This window comes from Lutra lutra, chromosome 9, assembly GCF_902655055.1.
Source record: "Lutra lutra chromosome 9, mLutLut1.2, whole genome shotgun sequence".
NCBI lineage: Eukaryota > Metazoa > Chordata > Mammalia > Carnivora > Mustelidae > Lutra > Lutra lutra.
Genome location: NC_062286.1, coordinates 59,118,261 through 59,139,414, shown reverse-complemented (window position 1 = coordinate 59,139,414; position 21,154 = coordinate 59,118,261). Strand labels below are relative to the sequence as shown.

The window sequence follows — 21,154 nt, the reverse complement described above, 5'->3', positions numbered from 1 at the left end:
TCAGAAGATCATGCATCACCCATGGCTCTTGAGGTATCCTGAGAGAAAAGTAGAATAGGAGTACTCAGGTTAGATGTAATTATATATTTATTTACATTATTATATATTCCTATCCTATTTTAAATGTTCCAGAATATTTTTAAAATGGTAGAAGTAAGCAATTATAGCTTCCAGAAGATAGCCTGGTAAAAGACTCCTCCTTCGGGTTATTTAGCCTATCTCACATCAAGACCCTAACATTTTAGATGATGGGAACTTCCCTATATAAATTAAGGAACATTTAGATGGTAAGATCACTTTGATAAAAGAGTTAAGCCGTAAAGATGATCTTTCTTTCAAGTACATTTGGGAGATCTAAATACGACTTTTTCTCCTTGTCCAGGATACTGATATTCCCTTAATACAACTAAGTAACTAAAAGTGTTCCATTAGGCATCAGCAAAATGACAGAACCAATATTCAAAATGCTTGAACAGAAATACACCTAATTTAAATTATTGGAGTTTTCAAAACTTGGAATTTGGTAGAAAATGAACCTAACTTTTCATAGTCAGTGAAGCACTGTCTAGTATCACACTCTTGCAGAGAGCCAACTCCGTAGCAGGACTTAACTAAAGCATCAATTATTCGACCACTAAACAAAGTTCTTTTATTAATAAGTAAGAGATGCTATCCCAAAAGAACCAGAGATTTGAAGTGTTACATTAAATGCAAATTCTTTATCTATTTCAAGTGAGTATTTTTGAAGTCAGGGGTAGATTTGTCCACAAGTTTTCATTTCTGGTTTCCCATTCTCAGTTATGCAAAAACGAACTCACAGAGACAAATTCAAGTATCTATTTTGAAAAGTATTTACTTAGTTTGAATAAATTAATTGCAAATAAAAATTAGCTACAATATATAGCCTGAATAGAAATGACTAGAACAAATACAACACAGGGCTTGATTTCCTTGCATTAGTCACAAAGCATGTGACTAGAAAACTTCAAAATCAATTATATTTCTTTGAAAAGGGGGTAACAGCAGTTATGGATACATCACAACTAGTAAACTTATAATACAAGTTTCCTGACATGCATTTCCTGAGTGAACCCAAATGATCATTTTTTAAAAACAAGGAAATTTTGACAAGTTGAATTAAAGTAAAATAGTTCATGGCTTCTAAGCAACAGTTTTTTTTTTTTTTTTTAAACCAAAAGAAAATTCAGAACAGCATAGAAATAGTTATGATAAATTAAAGCTATACTACCACATACGAAAATTTGCTAGAGTCAATTATTACACAACTTTTGAACTAAAGGAAAAACAAATCAAAAGATTAAAAAAAAAGATTCTGTCTACTCTAAAAGTGTACTGATTTCTACAAGTGTCACAAAGGGTTTGATGTAGTGCAACTGTCTATACTTCCCTTGTGTATTAAAGAAAGGGGAGGGGAGGGAGTGAAGAAACGTTTTCTTGCTTCTTTAAGCAAATAACTTATTGGAATGAGAGAATAAACATACCATGCAAGTATGTTCCTCTACTCGGCTGTCACTGGTGCTCATCTGCCAACCAAACATTTCCTTGAGTCACACGGTGGCAACTCTCCTTAGGATTCAAAGCCCACAAAGTTAAGGCTGGTCTGCTAGGTTAAAAAAAAAAAGAGGGGGCACTATTGTCATTGAACCCTTTATATCTCTCTACATTTCTTAATGCCTGGATAAGATCACACACAGAATAATCAACTTATTTATTTTTCTAAAAGCAAATCAAGTCACTCTCCTCCTCGTTAATTTATGCGTCTTCTCATGAGAATGTTTTTTTTTCTAGAAACAGTGAACAGATGAACCACAGTTTATATCTAAAAAATAAACTTGCCAAATGTTGCTGGTACTAAAAACGGATTAGTTATCATGGGAGAAAAATAGATAATCTAGATTAAATTGCATATTCAAAGGAGCATATAAAATGTTTCTTAGCATTTTTTGTTATATACTACACTTGAGAGAAACATTAAGAAAAAAACTTTCCTGATTATATTCAATGTGGTTAAAAACAAACAGCTCTTACACAATAATAATTAATATGAATTTGGTTTTACAAAGTATTTTAATTTACCAAATTCCATATTTAGAAGGGGTTAGGGAGAGAGGCTCTCTTGTCCTTCTTTCTAAGCTTGCAAATCCTTGAGCCGTGCTCACTAAACTACCATTCACACCAAGAGTGTGACACCATCGTTACCATGCTACTCTATCAAGAACATTCTAAGATGTTTTCTATAATAAAGATAAATAGAAAAAAGTTAATATACATGTTGCTGTATTTTACAATGTTTGCAACAAACTGTAAACTAACATAGTTTGAACCAACAGTACCCTCAGTTATATAAAACAGTTTTTCAACACTGAGGATGGGTGATTCAAAAACACTAAAAGGAAGGCAACAAATTAGACTGTGTCTTTTCATCCTCAAAATATATTTCCAAAACTCAGAATTCAGAAGCCTGGTACTTTCAGAAATTCTTTTCCTTGAGTTTCCCAGATTTTTTGATCAGAAATTGTTACTTTTTATTATAAATGTTTAAAAAAATTCTTCATCTTAATGCAAATGACCAGAGCAGAGAAACTGTGACATGGACAACAGGTTGGAAAACCCAACTCACTTAGCTTATAAATTTATAATGTAGTCCTGGAGGACAACTGTCTGTTAGTCTAGAGGTCCTTGGAAAATAAGTCTGATGTAGCCTTGTTCACCAGCCAACTGATGTGCACAAAAGGGGCAGGCTGCATGAAAAGTATGAGTACCATGAGGAAGCGGGATCTGGGACCAATAAGCAGTTGTCTTTTCTGAACACACATGGCCACATGGGCTGAATGCATGGGTTGGAGGGCCGGCGTCCACATAAAATCCAGCTTCACATCCAAGCCACAGAGGGACATAGGGACCAACAGACCTACACATGGGACATTCACGATCTTTTCCATCACGTTCTTCTTTGTTTCCCCAGTTATGATAGCCATGCACATGGCCACAGTTTAGATACACCCATGGTTGTTTTTCATCGACAACATCTTTCCTCTTCATACTAGGAAATGCTAGTGTGTTGAACCCTACAGGGCATTGAGGTCGTGCTGCATTGATTTCCTGTCTTAAAGCTTCTAAATGCTTCACTGTAGGAGTGTGGGAAAGGCCTTCTGCAGTACGCCACAGCAACGTTGCACCGCAGAGGTCAATTAATGAGCCATCTTGTAACTGATTGGTTTCAATTTCCACCTAGAGGGAAACAAGAATAAAAAAACACATTCACCACTATGTTTTCAATTTTTACATGAGAGTTTTGGTCTTATATGCTCCTTACTCAAGAACTGAGATTTCCTATGATTATTACTAAATATAAGAAACTCTACTGGCAGTCATGAAAAATTTAAGTCTGAAAATCAAGGATAAAATATTGAACAGGAACATATTTCTTCTCAGCCTTATAGTAAAGACAATTTATGATTAAAACACCTGGCTACTCTGTAAGTCTAATATTTCCCATATATATCATGGCCAAAGAGGTAGAAAATACACAGTGTTATCTAATTTAGGAAAGCTCAGGTTTTAAAATATATTAACATAATATGAAAGAACAAATTTTTAAAGGTCCTGATTGAAACCTTAAGATAATACCCTCTAGTATAATATTTAGTGGTCAGCATTTTTGATAGTCAGACTTAAGTACTCTGTGTACAGCAAGAGATTTAAGTTTTTGGAATTATGTAATGCATTCAATCCAACACACCCAATGTGCTTAGTGGAAGTAAGTGAGAAGTTACATCTCAATACTTGCCATTTTTCCTCTCTGCTGGGCTGATCTGGTTTCCCGCAGGCTGAACACATTTCCACACACTGATATTTCTCTCCATATTCCAGGCTTGGAGTCTTCTGTGAACCCATTGCGTGGATGCATAACAAGAACGCCATTAGTGGTCAAACCATCCATCTGCCCATCTGATGTCTTCCATTTGGCAGCCTTCTCCTAGTAGCAATAAAAATAGTGAGCTTTCAGTTCTTTGGAATTTGGAAACAGAAATGGTTAAAAATAATGCACCATTCAGGAAAAAAGCTCTTTACCCCAAGAAAGATGTTTTTTGATGAGTCAAATCCTGCAGCATAAATCCGTGCTGTAAAGGGGGGATTCCGTTCACATATGATTCTACAGGCAAATCTTGATATAGTGCTTTGCACTGACTGTGTATCAGAATTACTTTGGCTTCCAGGAACTGTGTCAGTTACTACAAAATCAATGGGACTTTCAGTCGACCGACCAATCTAAGGGAAAAAGAAATATCTATAAACCTATTGAAAGGAACACTGTGGAAAATCCATTCAAGAAAGGTACAAGAAAAAAAAAAGTAGAAGATGATGAAATCATTAAGCCTCTGAAATTTCTGATCAGCACGGGAGTTTTGACCTGCTCCGTTTCCGACCTGGGCCGGTTCACCCCTCCTTAGGCAACCTGGTGGTCCCCCGCTCCCGGGAGGTCACCATATTGATGCCGAACTTAGTGCAGACACCAGATCGGCATAGCGCACTACAGCCCAGAACGCCTGGGCTCAAGCGATCCTCCTGCCTCAGCCTCCCGAGTAGCTGGGACTACAGGTGCGCGCCACTGCGCCCGGCAAGCCTCTGAAATTTCTAAAGTGCAAACATAACTCTGAGAGCATTTACACCCTAGAAAACTAATCTGTCAAACTTGTTGTGACTTAATTATTTAGAGCATAGGAGTAAGTAGGAACTTAACATCCAGAATATATGAAACCCTCAGGGAATGCAGAATTTAGGATGGCTGAGATTTCTAGATGGCTGCAGATTTTCATTTTAATCCCTTTGGATGGAAATATGGCTACCATGTATTTACCTTCTTTAACAGAATATAGTGAACATACACTATGTTATGATGACTCCAGGACATTGAATTATAAATACCATTTATATTACACTGAATGCAGTGATGTCTTCAGGTGCTATAGAGCAATGTACAAGAAGGCTGACCCTTACGTTATGGGTTTACATAGCTTCCTTTGAGGGCTTATGTATACTTTATAGATATTCTTGTGTGTTTTGTGAGGTTGTCAGCTATTACTTCTTGCGTTTGGGCATACCTGACTCTAGCAGCATACCCCTCCTCTAACTAGTCACTATTATTCTGCTGTGGGTTGAGAAATAAAACAAAAAACTAAACTTTAAAGAATAGTATTTCAAAAGATTCTTGGTAAATACCTAAAAGATTCTCTAGGGAGCAAAGAAAAGGAATTTTAGTGTGTGGCCTATGTGGCCTTTATTTTATATGCCTAGATGTCCTTTTTATTTTCTTCCTGGTTCTCAGCTGTATTTTAGAGAGACAAGGTTCCCAGATCAGAGTTCTGGTGGATGGGTGGGCAAATTAAACATCTTCAGAGGTACTAGCTAGTAAATAAATTAATTTTCATTCTGAAAGATGAAAGTTGAGAAGAAAAAAAGGAAACAGATGACAGAACTGATCAAGTGTCACAGGGTTTTAAAGCAAACATTTAAAAATGATGAGTTCATTCATGTACTGGTTATAAAGTAATATCATAAAATTGAAGAAAGTGGATACTGAGAAAAAACACTGACCCTCTTCAATGATGATGACACTTCAAAGTCATTCTTAGCATAGTTGAGTCTCAAGAATTCCTCATAACCACACACTTTTAGATAAGACCCTTTTAGCATTTTTGTCCTATCATCAAGTATAAGACTTTCTTTAGTTTGGATAGTTTTAGAAGAAAACTGGCTGGTTAACAAACTTAAGATTGGATGTCCCTTTTCCTGTATTTTAAGATAGGATATCCAAAGAAAATGGTCTTAGCCTTTTGAAACTAAAAATAGTTCTAAGAATAAAAGACTCCTTTAGATCCAAAAGATGTAGGCCCAGGAATGGATTGAGGATTGGTATTTAGAATCAAGATATTCAGAAGGGGCACTTATTTGGAAGGAGAGATTGTTCCAAAACAGTTGATATTTGATCTGTGTCTTAGAGGAGATTTAAAACATCAAAGCAATATTGGTCAAGATTGGTAAGAAGGAAGATATGTTAAGTATCTACAAAGAGAAAAAAACCTATGTGATCATGATCAGTTGCCAAAATACAACCATGTGATAAGATAAATTTTAGTAATTCCTCCTCTTTCTAACTGCCACTATTAGCTTTAAGGTATAGATCTTATCATGTCATTCCCTCCCACTCTCATTAAAAACCCTAATGGTTCCTTACAGACTATTCAAACTTCTTAGTTTCTTATTTCTGTAATAATTAGAAACTGACTTCACAATTTGCATCCCACTGATGCAGCTTAATTTCCTATCATTGCTATTCACACAAAAAGCATATTGTAGCTGCAAGCAGCTCATCGGTCAATCTTCTTCTTCTTTTTTTATTTTGACAGACAGAGATCACAAGCAGTCAGAGAGACAGGCAGAGAGAGAGGAGGAAGCAGGCTCCCTGCTGAGCAGAGAGCCCAACGAGGGGCTCGATCCCAGGACCCTGGGATCATGACCTGAGCCGAAGGCAGAGGCTTTAACCCACTGAGTCACCCGGTGCCCCTCATTGGTCAATCTTCTACCACACTTTGCCATCTCTTTTGTCAGAATGCCTTTCTACTGGCTGGACTGATAAAATCCTACTCAAACTTCATTAAAACAAACAAACAAACAAACAAAAACAAAAACCAAACATATCTGGATAAAAAAGCACTACTATGAAGTCTTTCCCTCACCCTTCTTCAACCCAATCAGAAACTTGTATTTCATATTTAGACTGCCAGTGTACCACCTATGAATATAAGCAACTTGTAATGTCTCCTTTATTTACTTCATAGTGTTAACCAATGCAGAGAGTCAGAGTTTGAATAGTTGATGAATTGAACAATAAATATTCTTTGTTCAGTGTGGAAGGCAGGCAATATCAGAATGGTTATAAAACCAGTTCCTCAAAGACTGGTTAATTTATCAGGGTAGTTTCGGATATATCTCTGTTTTTTTTTTTTTTTTTTTTTTTGGATGTAGAAATGTTTGGATTTTTCACTGGTCTCATGCTTTGTAGAAAGAACATTATGAAGACTATTAAGTAAAACTCTATTCCTTTAGGAAAAGGAAAAAAAATGTTGCAACTTATTTAAGGACCTTCATAAGATCGCAAAGACACTGTTCTATATTTCAGAATGCCTGGTTTAATCCCAATTCTGCCCCCAACTAACTGTAGCCTTTAACTAACAAGACTTCAGTAACTTTATTGACAAAAAACAAGGGGTAAACAAATGAATACAAGGTATTTTCTGAAACAAAAATTCTAGTCTGGGGTCAAACATCTAGGTAACATCTTGACTTTTTAAAAAAGCTAATTAAGCGTATTTATTTTAACTGGTTGTCAGTGAAATAAAATGTGGAAAATCATCCTAAAGCTTCTGTTAGGTTCTCATTAAGATCCCAACCTTAATCTTCATTAAGGGTGTTATTTATTTTAAATTTTTTTTTGGCAAAAGCAAGAAAGATAAACAAACATACATCCATACTCTGATATTAACTATAGAGACACAATTCTAAAAAATTCAGTATTCTACTGGAAGGGCTAGAGGGGAAAAAGTGACTTCAATGAGAAATATTTTGCTATTGGTTATAATTAAAGACATCTCCAGGCCTTTTCTGTTCAATCTTATAAAACAAAACAAAAAAAATTTGAGAAGTCACTGGGACAGTAATTGCAAAAGCAACATTATTGGGTACGTTATGTTCTATTTGTTTCCAAAAATCCAGGCTCTACAAAGCCAAACAAGAGAAGACATCATGGATTCTGTTTATATCTTTGGGTTTGACTGTTCTTTCATCTATTAAGTTTATGAAAACATCAGTACTGGATTGGTACAAAAATGAGAGAGAGGGAAAAAAAAAAAAAACTTTAACTGCGTTAGTAGCCGAAAATATGTGCTAAAAAACAAGTCTGATCACAAACATGATATAGATAATTAGAGATTGCCTGTACATTTTGCTACCTAGAGAGGAAGGTGGGAAACAGTGGCAAAAAAAAGTCACAAGTATGTGCAGAATATTTGCTTTTTTTTTTTTCTGGTAACAGCTAACTAAGCTATTTTTATAACCACTATTATTAATTGCTAAGTGTTTACCAGCTCCCTGGCCCAGCTTTGAGCACTTTACATGTACTAACACATTTAAGTCTCCTAAATGTCATATGAAGGAAGCTCTATTATCTACACTTCACAGGAGGAAACTGAGGCATAGAGTGATTAAGTAATGTTCACCAGAGCCCATTTCTTAACCATGCTATGCTGACTTCTATATATGAGATTTAGAAATCAATATATATTTTAATGTAATACATGACTAAAAATATGATAATCATTAAACTGACCACAGCAGAAGTCACTGAAAATAGGTTGTCAACTTTTTTGTTTTTTTAAGAAAAAAAAAAAAAAATTCAGATGTTATAGTACCTGAAACATATCAGTGTTGCTGTCATGAGTATATTCAACCACCACTGTCTGGGCCCGAGATAAGGTATATGATATGCTGTGCTGGTCCTTGTTGCTTATTGCCTAAGAAAGAAAATATTAATAGCAAAAATAAGCTGGTAGGCCAATCAAATCAAATTCAAAAAAGAAAAGTAATCTATCACGTTTGACATATTTTCTCCCAAAATTTAAGGTAGAAATTAGTAACTTTTCTGTAACGTGAGCTATGATAGTAGTTACTCAGACTGAGTGGGGTGTACAAGAATACTTTGAAGATTCTAGAGTAAACATAATTTCATTGTATGAAAACACTGTAAAATCTGGGTTTCCCTTATAAATATTTTAAATTATAAAGTAATCAAAATGAGACCCCATGTAGAAACTGAAAATAGTACTCGATTATACTTTATTAAGGAGAAAATACAAAATTTTACAAGATAAGATTCTTATATTTCAAGTAATTCAAAGAGTTATAAACAAGTTAGCAACACACAGAGTTAAATGTTTTTCTTAATCATTCTATGACTCTATAGGTGACAAATATTTGCCATATGCTGGGCAAATACAGAAAAATTCGTAGAATGATTAAACCTTACACCAAAGGAAATGGACATAATGCTTACGACTGCACTTCTGACTTATCCCAAACTAAAACTAAAAACATTGCTAAAAAGAACTTTTCAGTTTTGTTTTTGGGCGTTTTCTATGTATTTGAGTTGAAGATAATATCAGAAAGGGGGAAAACCTGCACAAAGGAAGTGGAAACAGGTTGTGTAAAAGGAAAACAGATACAAAGACATAGAGCAAAGAAACTAAATTCAAAAAAACGTTTCTTAATTAGAACAGTGGCATTATAAAACCTCACTTGGTTTCAATTTGTAGGTAATCTGTAATAGATAAAGCTTTAAAATAATAGATTTAAAGTTAATTAAGGCTGTGAAATTTTCAAATATTTAAAGAAAATTTTAAAAAACCACCTGGGTACCAACTACCCAGCTTTATCAAAGCATAACAATGCCATTTTTGCTTCCGGTTTCTTAAATTCAACAGAGTATCAAGGCTGCTTACATGTTTCTCTCACTCTGCTCTCTTCATAGAGGTATCTAACCTCATTAATGCATGTAGATCATTCCCATGAATGTTGCTGACGTTTTAAAAATAAATATAAAATTGTTTATAGATTTTTAAAACCTATAATTACTTTAACTTAGCATAAAGCATGATTTTTTCAATCAAATAACTGCCCAGAATCTTGGAAGTAACGTGTTCTTAATGGCTAGAGAGATTTAAAAAACACAGGTTTTTGTGTACTTTGACATTGTAATCTCTGGCTTTTTTAGCAATTAAACCTAGTCTTAGATTAAGAGTAAGAACTATGTCTAGTTAAGTTCTCACTGGACTGAAAGGCAGAGTTTAACCTTATCCCAGATGACTGCCAGAACAGGGTATTTTAGATATAGGGATTATAACTATTTTCCCTCTGCTAGTGGTTCTCAACCAGAGGTAGTAGTAGCTGTGAAAGGGACACTTGGAAATATGTAGGAGCATTTTCTGGCTGTGATTTGCAGGCTTACATGGCATTAGTGGTTGGGGACAACAGATGTAACAACCCGCACAAAGAAGTGGCATACACCCAATGCAAGAGCACTGCTGCAGGGACAGGTCTGGCATCGAGCTCCTCGGGTTGGGTCATTAGCTTTCACTCACTCTCACTACCTGCTTAGCACAACCTTTCTCTGCAAAGGAGCAAAAAGAAACACTTGAAAGAAACTGTCCCTTTTCTACATTTACTGGGTTTCAAACAGTAATAGATGCGGCCGCATCAAGACATGAAGACTGTTCTAGACACCATGTGGTATACAAAACTTCAATTAACTTCAGGGACTGGAGCTATGACCTAAAACAAGTCACCATATGCCAATTTCTCCATCTCTTGTTCATTTAACTTACAAAGATATATCTGAGGGGTATAATATTAATGCACATGTTGGGGCTGCCTAGCTAAAGATACAATTACTTCCAGAAGATGAGAGACTTTGTAATTTTTATTCACTCAACACAATATCCAATACTAATTCTGTATTATGAAACTGGAAGTAGAAGAATTCACAGAAATGTAAAGATTTAAAATTCCCCCTAAACTGTCTATCACTCCAGGAAAAGCCCAAGTGTCCTGAAATGATGGCTCAGGTTCTGGATATTTTGGCAGGGAAAGAAAAAGGAGCCAATACAGTTAGGTATTTGCTCTTATAGTTTTGATTCAATTTAACAGTTAACTGTGGTCCATTTTGTTCAAGGCACTATGTTAAAAGCTTTGAGGCCCATAAAACAAGCAAACAAAAAAATAAGAGCGTAAGCAGAATCTTTGATAAAGATCTCCTGTAAGAATCACACAATTAACCCTTAGTTTAAAAAAAATCACCTCATCTAAACAATGCTTCTACTACCTGAGTATGCTTATTATATACTACATTCATTGGCAAGGCCCCTCTAGTAACAGTGGAAACTCCCTACTTCTCAGGGTAGACAGCTGTATAATTCTAAATACTAGATAAAGCCCTGGTCCCAACCTACCTTTTTAAAAATTTCTTATTGAAAGGGAATGTTTCCTCCTAATATCTACCCACTGATCCTGGTTTGTCATTTAAAAAAAAAAAAGTCTGATGCCCTTCCATATGGCAGCCTTTCAAGTAATGTCTCCAAAGTGTCTGCTCCCATCGAAACAAAAGGAAACTTCTGGTACAGAATGTGAAGGGAACCCTAGAGAACATAAACAACATGTACGGGTCTTTCAATTTCTCAAGTTAACTTATTTAGTTTAATTTGGGTTTGTTTGCTTTTTACCTTTGCAGCCTGAGGAGTACAAGCGATATGCACAGTGCTGGGCTTCACCCCATTTGCCTTAGGTCTTTTAAACAAAGCAAACCTACTTTTCCTTCTTCCTCTGTCACCGTTTGGGAGAGATCCATTATACCTGGTGGGGGGAAAAAAGTTTAGGTGATCTCTTGTAAGAACCACACAATTCTGAAACAAATGTTTTACTTTGCCTTAAAATATGGATCGATCTCCAATTAATTACCTATTAGCACACTGTAAGTATCTCAAATTCCTTTCAGTAATTGCTGATCCCTAGACCAGCTGTCTTGAGTATGAAACAAAATGATATTCTGGTTACATTCCAAGTCACAAAGAAGTATTTTTTGGATTATAAATAGCTTTAAATTATCTATATTTTTCTTCCCTCTTTTATTCAAGATAATCAAGAGCTGATTAATGGCATATCTGATTCCTTATGACTCATTCTATGTTTTTTAAAAGGTGGATGTTTGCATGTGCTAATACAACCTTTAAAAGTACAGTATGAATTGTCTAAAACAGAATCTCCTTTAATTGTCAACTAAATATTTTAAATAGCTTAACTTTTGAAATAAGAAATTTTTAGACTCATTTGATAAGTCTGATAAGTCTTAGGACATGAATGCACACATACACATTCACATTATGTTGGGAAAACCTATCCAATTAAGATGCCTGCTAAACAGTGACAAAACACATTTTTGTCATTCAGATCTTATAACCATTTCTCCATGATACTATATATATGTCCTGAAAATAAGCAAGTAAGTGAGGATTGGATAGGAAAGAAGTTCACAAGAAAACATTTAGGTGTTTACTGTGTATTAGGCACTATTGTGTTCTCTACCATATAGCACCTCATTTAATCCATCCTCATAAAAACTCTAGAGATTTGCATCACTCAGCTTTTACTGGTTAGGAATTTAAGTTATTCCTCAGGGGAATAAAATTCCTTAGAGGCTCAGGAAATTAAGTCATTTTCTGAAGGTCACACAAGTGACAATGGAAATACTAGAATTTGAATCCAGGTGTTTGTGTCATGCTTTGAATTCTTTTTTGCTTCATTTGGCCTGAGTAGTGGCTTAATAATAATCTCTCCTCATTCACTGTCCCCTGCCCCCTGACAAATCTTTGGTTTGTTTCCTGGTCTCTCATATATAGTTGGTCAATCTTGAAGGAAAATGAAGGAGGGACCAGGGACAGTTTTGAGGTTGGAGGAGAATGTGATTGTAAAATGGCCTACAGTAGTGGCTGACAAGGAAGAGAAGGGGCTTTACTCAAACTGCCATATATAGAAATTATATTAATTCTTTACAAAAAATAAAACACACTGATTTCTGTTGGAGAAAGCCCTTGCTAATCTTGCTAGCCTTGCTAAGAGCTCAGAATCACACCCCTTAGTTAATACAACACTAATTCTATCTAGACTGTGTTTTGCCACCGGTCCCACTGTGGATCCTGACTGTTCTGTCTGCTTAGTTACTTGACTTGTTTCTCTTCTGGGGATATACTCTCTATTCCCAAACACTGTGTTTGTGTAGCTCAAAACTCTATTCTAAAGTAGCAATAACACCAAACTGACAACCTTATCCAGCTTTATTTCTCCTGAGGGCTGGAAAGAAGTATTATTTGTATTTTTTTTTTTTTTTTTTTTTTTAAAGATTTTATTTATTTATTTGACAGAGAGATCACAAGCAGGCAGAGAGGCAGGCAGAGAGAGAGGAGGAAGCAGGTTCCCCGCTGAGCAGAGAGCCTGATGCGGGACTCGATCCCAGGACCCTGGGATCATGACCTGAGCCAAAGGCAGCAGCTTAACCCACTGAGCCACCCAGGCGCCCCCTGTATTATTTGTATTTTAAGAAATCAAGTGCCAGATACAGAGACAACTACTATGAGAAACTGCTGGGCTAAGAAAGGCGGTTTAAACCATATACTAAATTTTAAATTCCAGTCTTCAAATGACTCAGAATTCCTGGTAGAAGAATTTAACTTTGAATAATTTTTGGTAATTAGAAGCTGTTAGTCATTACTATATTAGGATCTATGTGATCTGAAGTTGTATTAAGTTGTTTTTGAGAAAAGAGATTTTTAGGTCTCAATGGGCCTTAGATGATCTTGTCTGTCATTTTTACTGAAGAGGAAACCAAGACCCAGAATGGTGAAGTGACTTGCCCAAGGTCATATAACTAGCAATGGTAGAATAGGCACTGGAATCTAGCATTCATGACTTCTAGTCAAGCTCATTAACTCCATATTATCTTCCAACTTTCTCTCAATCTCTCCTCTGAAACAAGGGACACATTCTCACTTAAACAAGAACTTGTACCAACATGACTAAAACATGTTGTTTCAAATATCTAAAGTCATATAATTGTTCCTAGAGCTGATTTCTAGACAGAAGAAAAGAAACATCAGGGGGAAAGTAAAATTTGCAATTTCTAGTTTCTGAAATCTCTAGCTAATGGACTAATATTCTCAGTTTTGACAGTTAATGCAAGTTTAGACTGAATAAATTGAAATATGGAATCATCTGTTCCTTATTCTTTAGATTATGTCTATGTAAGTTGTATGGATGAGAACACTTAGGAAGCAAACAAGTAGTGAGACTCTGGGCTTCAGAGTCATCATATCTTTAGCCTGTACAACTCTATTACAAGAAGAATAGGACCATATGCATAAAGAAACAACTATCTCAGAAAGACAAAGGAACAAATAAATACTAACTTACGTGAAATGACCTAAACAGGGAAGGGATTTTGGTAAAGGCAGCTGAGGCAAACTCTTCTAAAAGATGGGACAGGGAAGACAAATGGAGTAATTATATGACTTTAGACATTTAGATTTTACATTTTTCATCTTTAAGAAGCTTTGTTCTTTCTGAGAGTAACGGTAAGGCAAAGTTTATGCATACGTGAGCACTTTTAAGAGATGGCATAAAAATGAGGATTAAGAGTTTCTTGATTTAACATTATCAGTATTATTTTGAGATAATTATCCTGTAGCTTTAAATCATTTTTGGAAATAGATAGGATATACAATCTAAAAAGTAATTTCAATCTGGATGTTAAAGTCACTATATATTATTCAATTTTATGTGTCATCAGATGGAGAAAACTTACCCTAAGACAATGAGTTCACCGTATTTTACTGGTGCTTTGGATGGATGATTTTCTTGATCAGGAGAAAACATGAGCTTGGCTGTCTTTCTCAAATCTTTGTTCACTGTTCAGGAGCCTTGGGACACCTTTTGCATTATCTCCTAGAGGCAAAAAGTTTTCATTAATAGTGTGAACAATGAATTTCAGTTTAAATAAAGATGTTATCTTCCAGCAGTCCTTGTGAGCACATTATGATGCAAAGTTATCATATAATACAGAAAGTGCATGACATTTTCCCCAATAATAGTTATATATTTAGTTCTACTATTTAAATAGTTTAAAAATGTAAATTTGGTAACTTTAGGAAGATGGAATAGGAGTATTTCCCTATTATTTCCATTAAGTACAACTGCAAACTCTGGACATTATATACAAAACATAAGAAGACTCTGAAAAGTAGAGAGCAGACAGACCAGCTAGGGACCTTGGGGCACAAGGAGTGACACAGTGCTGAGTTTCTCTGCATTTTCTTTATGGTTACTATATCTCAGATTTAGAGCTGAACAATCCAGCAATCTGGAAATAGCAATTGGCAGAGACAAAAAACAAATGAACAAACAAAAAGCCACCCCCAAAGCTTTATATCTCCAGTTAAGGGAATGAGGAAGGGGCAGCCTTAGTAAGAGAGATAACTTTTGACAATAACTACTCTACTATAGCCAACCACCACAGAAAACACTGGCCCTACCACTGCCCACACAAGCAAGAGCCTAGTGGGGAGCCTAGACTTCCACCTCACAAGGCCATAATAAAGAAGCCTAGTCCCCTGCCCCCAACCAAGGTACTGTCAGGCAGCCAAGTAGGGATCCAAGACTTTCGCCCTGCTGGTTGGTAACATGCCCCCACCTCTACTCTAGCAGTGTCAGGGAAGCCTGGACTTCCATCGCCACATGGCAGTAACAAGGATTCCCTTGCGTTGGGTGTCAATGAAGGCTGAGTATGGAACCTGGACTTCTATGCCTATTTGGCAGTAAAAAGGAGGCAGCCACTATTCCCCAGCCAAGGCAGTGAGAGAAAAAGACAGTGGAAATAGTAGGTTTAGGTAACATCCAGAGTCTCAGAACATAATACCAAAATGTCCAAGTTTCAACAGAAAACCATTCATTGTATTAAGAACTATAAAGATTTAAGACAATGCAAAAAAAAAAAAAAAAAAAAAAAAAAAAAAGCTGAGATGACAGAGATATCAGAATTACCTGACAAGGATTTTAAACCAATCATGATAAAAATGTAAGATGCAAACATATTTGGGACAAACAAAAAAGTCTGGACAAAGAGACAAAAATTTAAATGCTCACTTTTTAGGATGGGCTTACCAGCAGAATAAAAGTGACACAATAAAGAATCAGTGAACCAGAAGAGAGATATTACTTAATCTGAACAACAGAGGGAAAACAGACAAGAAGAGGAAGAAGAGGAACAACAGAAGGAAAACAGACAAGAATAAGAGGAGGAAGAGGAGAAGGAAGGGGAGGAGGAGGGAAAATCGGTAAGAAGAAGGAGGAGAAGAAGGGAAAATACACAAGAAGAAGAAGAAGGAAGAGGAGGAGGGGGAGGAGGAGGGAAAATAGACAAGAAGAAAGACGAGGAAAAAAAAATGAAGAAAGAACAGAGCCTCATGAACCTGTGGGATCACAGCAAAAGATCTAATATTTGTATCACTGGAACCCAGAAAGAGAAGAAAGAGAATGGAACTGAAAAAGTATTCATATAATGGCTGCAATCTTAGCAAAATTGGGAAAAAGAAACCACAACCACAGATTCAAGCTGAACAAAACTCACAGAGCATAAACCTAAAAAAATCCACGCCAAAATACATCATAGAAGCCAGAAGAAAGTAACATATCTTTTTCAGGTGTTGAAAGAAAAGAACTGTCAACCCAGAATCCTATACCCAGCAAAAATGGAGGGGAAATCAAGACAGTATCAGGTGAGAGAAAATTAAACAGAAGTTGTCACCACAGATCTACTCTATTAGAACAGCTAGCAGAAATTCTCTAAGAAGAAAACTGATAGAAGAACCCTGGAACATCAGAAAAGAAGAAAGAACATGGTAAGTAAAAATACAGGTAAATACAAAGAACTTTCCTTTTCTTGGATTTCTACAGTATGTCTGAAAGTCAAAGCAAAAATTATTAACACTGTCAGAGGTGGTTTCAAATGTATGTAAAGGAATATTTAAGACAATTATATATGGCACACCTTGGCATTTATCCTAGAGAAATTAAATGAAGACTTATGTTATAAAACCTGTACATGAATATCTTATAGCAGCCTTATTCATAATAGCCCAAAACTGGAAGTAGTCCAGATGTTCTTTACTGAGTGAATGATTAAACTGTGGTACATTCATGTTGTGGACTAGTACTCAGCAATAAAAAGGAACACAGAAGAAATAACAAGGATGAATCTCTAGAGAATGATGCTGAGTTAAAAAAAAAAAAAGCTAACCTCAACAGGTTACATAAATGATTTTATTTATGTAACACTCTTAACATGACAGAATTATAGAAATGGGAAAAAAAAATGCTTGCTAGGATGTTAAGGAGTAGGTGGGAGTAAAAGGGAAGTGGGCGTGGCAACAGAAAGACAACAGAAAGGACCTCTGTGGTGATGGAAATGTTCTGTTTTTTACCAGTGTCAATATTCTGGTTGTGATATTTTACTATGTTTTGCAAGATATTACAATTGGGGGGAACTGTGTGAAGGGTACACAGAATCTCTTGTCTTATTACTTATGACCACATATGAATTTACAGTGATCTCAAATTAAAAAGCTTAATTAAGAATATAAATTTGACAGGAAAAACAAGACTAATATTTCTGATAAGCCAGAAGAAATGCTACAATAAACAATCCCCATAATACTATATCTATTTCATCAGCAGCTTAATGGGACTAGTTATTTCCTACATCTATTCTCTCCATGATCTTCCTGTTAGACCTGTTACAAAGGTTTTTCACAACTCTTACTAGCTAACCCATGACAGTCTCCTGACTTTATACTTCCACCAACAAGTTTCACAGGAAACAAAATGAATGAAAAATGCCTATTTGTCTTCTTCTGTAGTACAGTGAAATACAGCCTCTACAGCAGCACTTTTGGAGAGAAGGCAACAGACTATTTGTAGCCCAATGAGTAAGAACAAGTAAAAGAAGGCTTAACCATTCTGACCCTCTTTTACCCCTCATAACTGACATACCCATTTAGACCAGCAATTCAAACACACTAATTTTTATTGTTAGTAAATTTAAGAAACACTGAGGTTATTTTAAATAAATAAAATATACTTAAGAACTATTTTTTAAAAATTTCCTCCATTCAAATACTCTACAAAATTCTCTCAACTCTCGGGGCACCTGGGTGGCTCAGTGGGTTAAGCCTCTGCCTTTGGCTCAGGTCATGATCTCAGGGTCCTGGGATCAGCACAGCAGGGAGCCTGCTTCCCCCTCTCTCTGCCTGCTTCTCTGCCTACTTGTGATCTCTGTCTGTTGAATAAATAAAATCTTTAAAAAAAATTAAAAAAAAAATAAAGAGCTACAATCCTATGAAAAAAAAAAATCCTCTCAACTCCCCAAAGAAATGTTTTATTTCAGTAAAATAAACAATAATGATCATATCCTCCATTTAGAAAAAGAAATAACATGAAGCTAACTAAAACCTTCAATGAAAAAATTGAAGAGTTTTAAAACAAATTAATTCAAATTAACCCAAGAACAATTTTGGTCCATTTACCAAGACCTTCTAATCTATATTAAATCAGATTTTAATATACAAACAAGAATTCATACCCTCTTATCCCCCCCCACAGAAACATCCCATTACAAAAAGCTGAGCAAAGCTTAATTAGAAGCTTTAACTGTGCTTTTCTTGTTAGAAATTAAAGTACTGCCATCAAACACAAAAAACATTGCTTTGACACATTTCTAACCAAGAACAAAAAAAATTAAAAATTTAATAACAAGAATTAAATTTAAAGTTTAAACTAAATTTTAATATTGTGTCTTTGTCTTGATTTAGACTCCGATTTAGAGTTACTTTCTATTTTTAGGAAGTGATAATTTTCCATTTATAGTAGTAAAATGTTCCTTTTAGAAACACTTAAAGAGGTAAGTCAATTTAATAGTATTAAATAGTATCAATAAGTACATATATATGGCTGAAATCTGAAAGTGATATATATGAATGCCCATATTTGGCTGATACTAGCGTATAGCATGGTTAACAAATATTAGCCTATGTTCTAGTTCTAGTTCTTTGAACAAAGCAATGTTCCCTCATTTCTAAAAATGATGGGACTAAAGTCGAATGAAGAGAATTTTAGAGCTGTAAAAAATACAAGACCATCTGGTTCTAACATAAGAATTTATAAGGAATGTACATGTAGGACTATAGATTTAGTCCCATCGCCTTGATAGCAAAAGGAACAATTTTTAGCTTTGACAAATAACTGGAATAGGGCTAGCATACATCCACCATTCCATACTTCCTAGAGACCCTGGCCAAATTAGCCAAGGAAAATCAACAGACTTTCAATTATTCTTACTCTTCTTAGGTCCCTTAGATTTTGGGATATTTTATCAGTAATATCAAAGTTTCAATCATGGGAACACACTCAAGCTTGGCTTTTACTTCTGTATCTAATAATCTGAAACCCATAATAAAACACTTTAGTAGTACTGTTTATACACTTAAATCACCCAAGATAAAGTTTTCTTAAGTTCAAAATGGTATATAAACAATGATATATAACTTGGCATTCTTAAACTATGAATAACATATGTTATGAAAGCTACTTCTGGAAACTTTCATTGTAATTCTAATACATGTTGTTGACAGGTTTTTGTTGGAAAGAAGTGTTAGAATCTTTACATGTTCTGAAGAGTCATGATTTTGAGTGGTTTAGAATCTTTTACAAAGCCAAGTTGCTAGATGGTGCTCTTGTACCCACCCTCCTTCTGTATTCTCTATATTTAAAATCTGAATAAAATACAGAACTCTTCAAAATTAATTCCTAAAGTCATTCCTAAATTCACTTGAGAATGTGAAATGAGTATCTCTATAAAGTATATTCCAGTGCCTCAATTACTGGCCCCACATGTTGATACTCAATTAAGTTAGCTGGTTTGATCTCATATATTCAGTTCTATCCCAATGTAATGATCTAACAAAAAAAAACATTAAATAGCATATGGGGCACCTGGTGGCTCAGTGGGTTAAAGCCTCTGCCTTCTGCTCAGATCATGATCCCGGGGTCCTGGGATCGAGCCCCACATCAGGCTCTCTGGTCAGTGGGGAGCCTGCTTCCTTCTCTCTCTGCCTGCCTACTTGTGATCTCTGTCTGTCAAATAAATAAAATCTTAAAAAAAAACCAAAAACATTAAATAGCACAATTCTACCTGAGACTGGGAAAAAATGATAAGAAAAAAATCTTGCTAATAATAAGGCTGCTTCCTGTTATACCTATTATTTTAAAACTCTGCTTGATCCTTAGAAAGTAAGCATGTTTTCATTGGCAGGGACCTTCCCTAGTTAAATTGTTTTAAAGAAACGCATTCTAAAATAGTGTTATTTTCTGTGTAGGCTGGGAAAACATAAAAAAAGAGCTATAAACTATATAGTTTTCTTATAAACAGTCTCATTAATTTGACTGATAAAACATTCTAATCATTTGTTGTTTAAAGTTTTGTATCAACTCTTCCCAAAGGAATGACTTTCTTTAACATATAATTGTCAGTTTCACTTAAAAGAAGGAAAACTGGGAAATCAATCTTTGTTCAAACTGCCCCTCAGCATAACACGGTTTTTTTCTTTTATTTACATTGCACACAGCCTCTTGCTTACTACCTACTAAACACAGAACTCCTGCCCTGAAAAATAAAAAGAAGCAAAACAAATACTAAACAAAGAGCAAAACTGATCTTACGTAGATGTTTACATAATATTTTGAACACTTCTATTTTGGTGGAGAAGTGAATAGGCACAAAGGGATGCTGAGAAAAAAAAACACGAAAATGTTTTAAAACATGAAATGCTTCTTTTATGGTGAAAAATGGTGTGGACTGCATATATTATCTCTAATGAAACAGATTCCCATCTACACTAGAGTTCCCCTTTGGTTGATTTCAAAAGGATGACTCAAACAGAACTGTTTTGGTATATTTGTGGAGGAGCCATTTTATGAAACCAATTAAGCTACCATTGAAGGGAGGTGAATTTACAGCAGTTTCTTGATAAGAGTGAAAATCTAATCACCTTCTTTCACAATCAGCAGGATTAATAAGCAGCATTCTTCCATAAAAGAAAGGGTAGAAGAAACAATGGAGCCAAAAGGAATATGAGGTTAATATTGCCTGTCAATGACTTTAAGCCTTTTAATATAGCAATGGAGGAAGTGAAGTCCACGTTCCCTTTCCCAAAATACAGGATACCCCCTGTGCAAACACCTAGTCTTCCCCCCATCAGGATAGCTAAATGACACACTGATATTCTACCACTTACAGGGACAAGATATTTTCATCCTGATGGGAAAGCAGTTAACATCTTTCACGTGGACAATATTTGCTCCTCTAAACTAGGGCTTCTCAACCTCAGCACTACCGATATTTTGATATTGTGGGGTGGCTGGC

The 21,154-nt window shown here is 35.4% G+C and overlaps 1 protein-coding gene across 3 annotated transcripts in view; it reads right to left on the bottom strand.

The window, feature by feature from the left end:
- Positions 1 to 827: 827 nt before the first annotated feature.
- The window catches only part of PELI1 (pellino E3 ubiquitin protein ligase 1), a 64,843-nt gene continuing 44,516 nt past the window's right edge, over positions 828 to 21,154 (bottom strand). For all 3 annotated transcript variants that reach the window (XM_047744918.1, XM_047744917.1, XM_047744919.1), the window contains 6 exons: positions 14,486 to 14,625; positions 11,355 to 11,484; positions 8,493 to 8,594; positions 4,096 to 4,293; positions 3,812 to 4,000; positions 828 to 3,252 (listed from right to left, as the gene is read on the bottom strand). In XM_047744918.1, the coding sequence (XP_047600874.1) occupies positions 2,686 to 3,252; positions 3,812 to 4,000; positions 4,096 to 4,293; positions 8,493 to 8,594; positions 11,355 to 11,484; positions 14,486 to 14,556 (1,257 nt within the window). In that variant the 5' untranslated portion in view covers positions 14,557 to 14,625 and the 3' untranslated portion in view covers positions 828 to 2,685. The remainder of the gene's footprint in view (positions 3,253 to 3,811; positions 4,001 to 4,095; positions 4,294 to 8,492; positions 8,595 to 11,354; positions 11,485 to 14,485; positions 14,626 to 21,154) is intronic.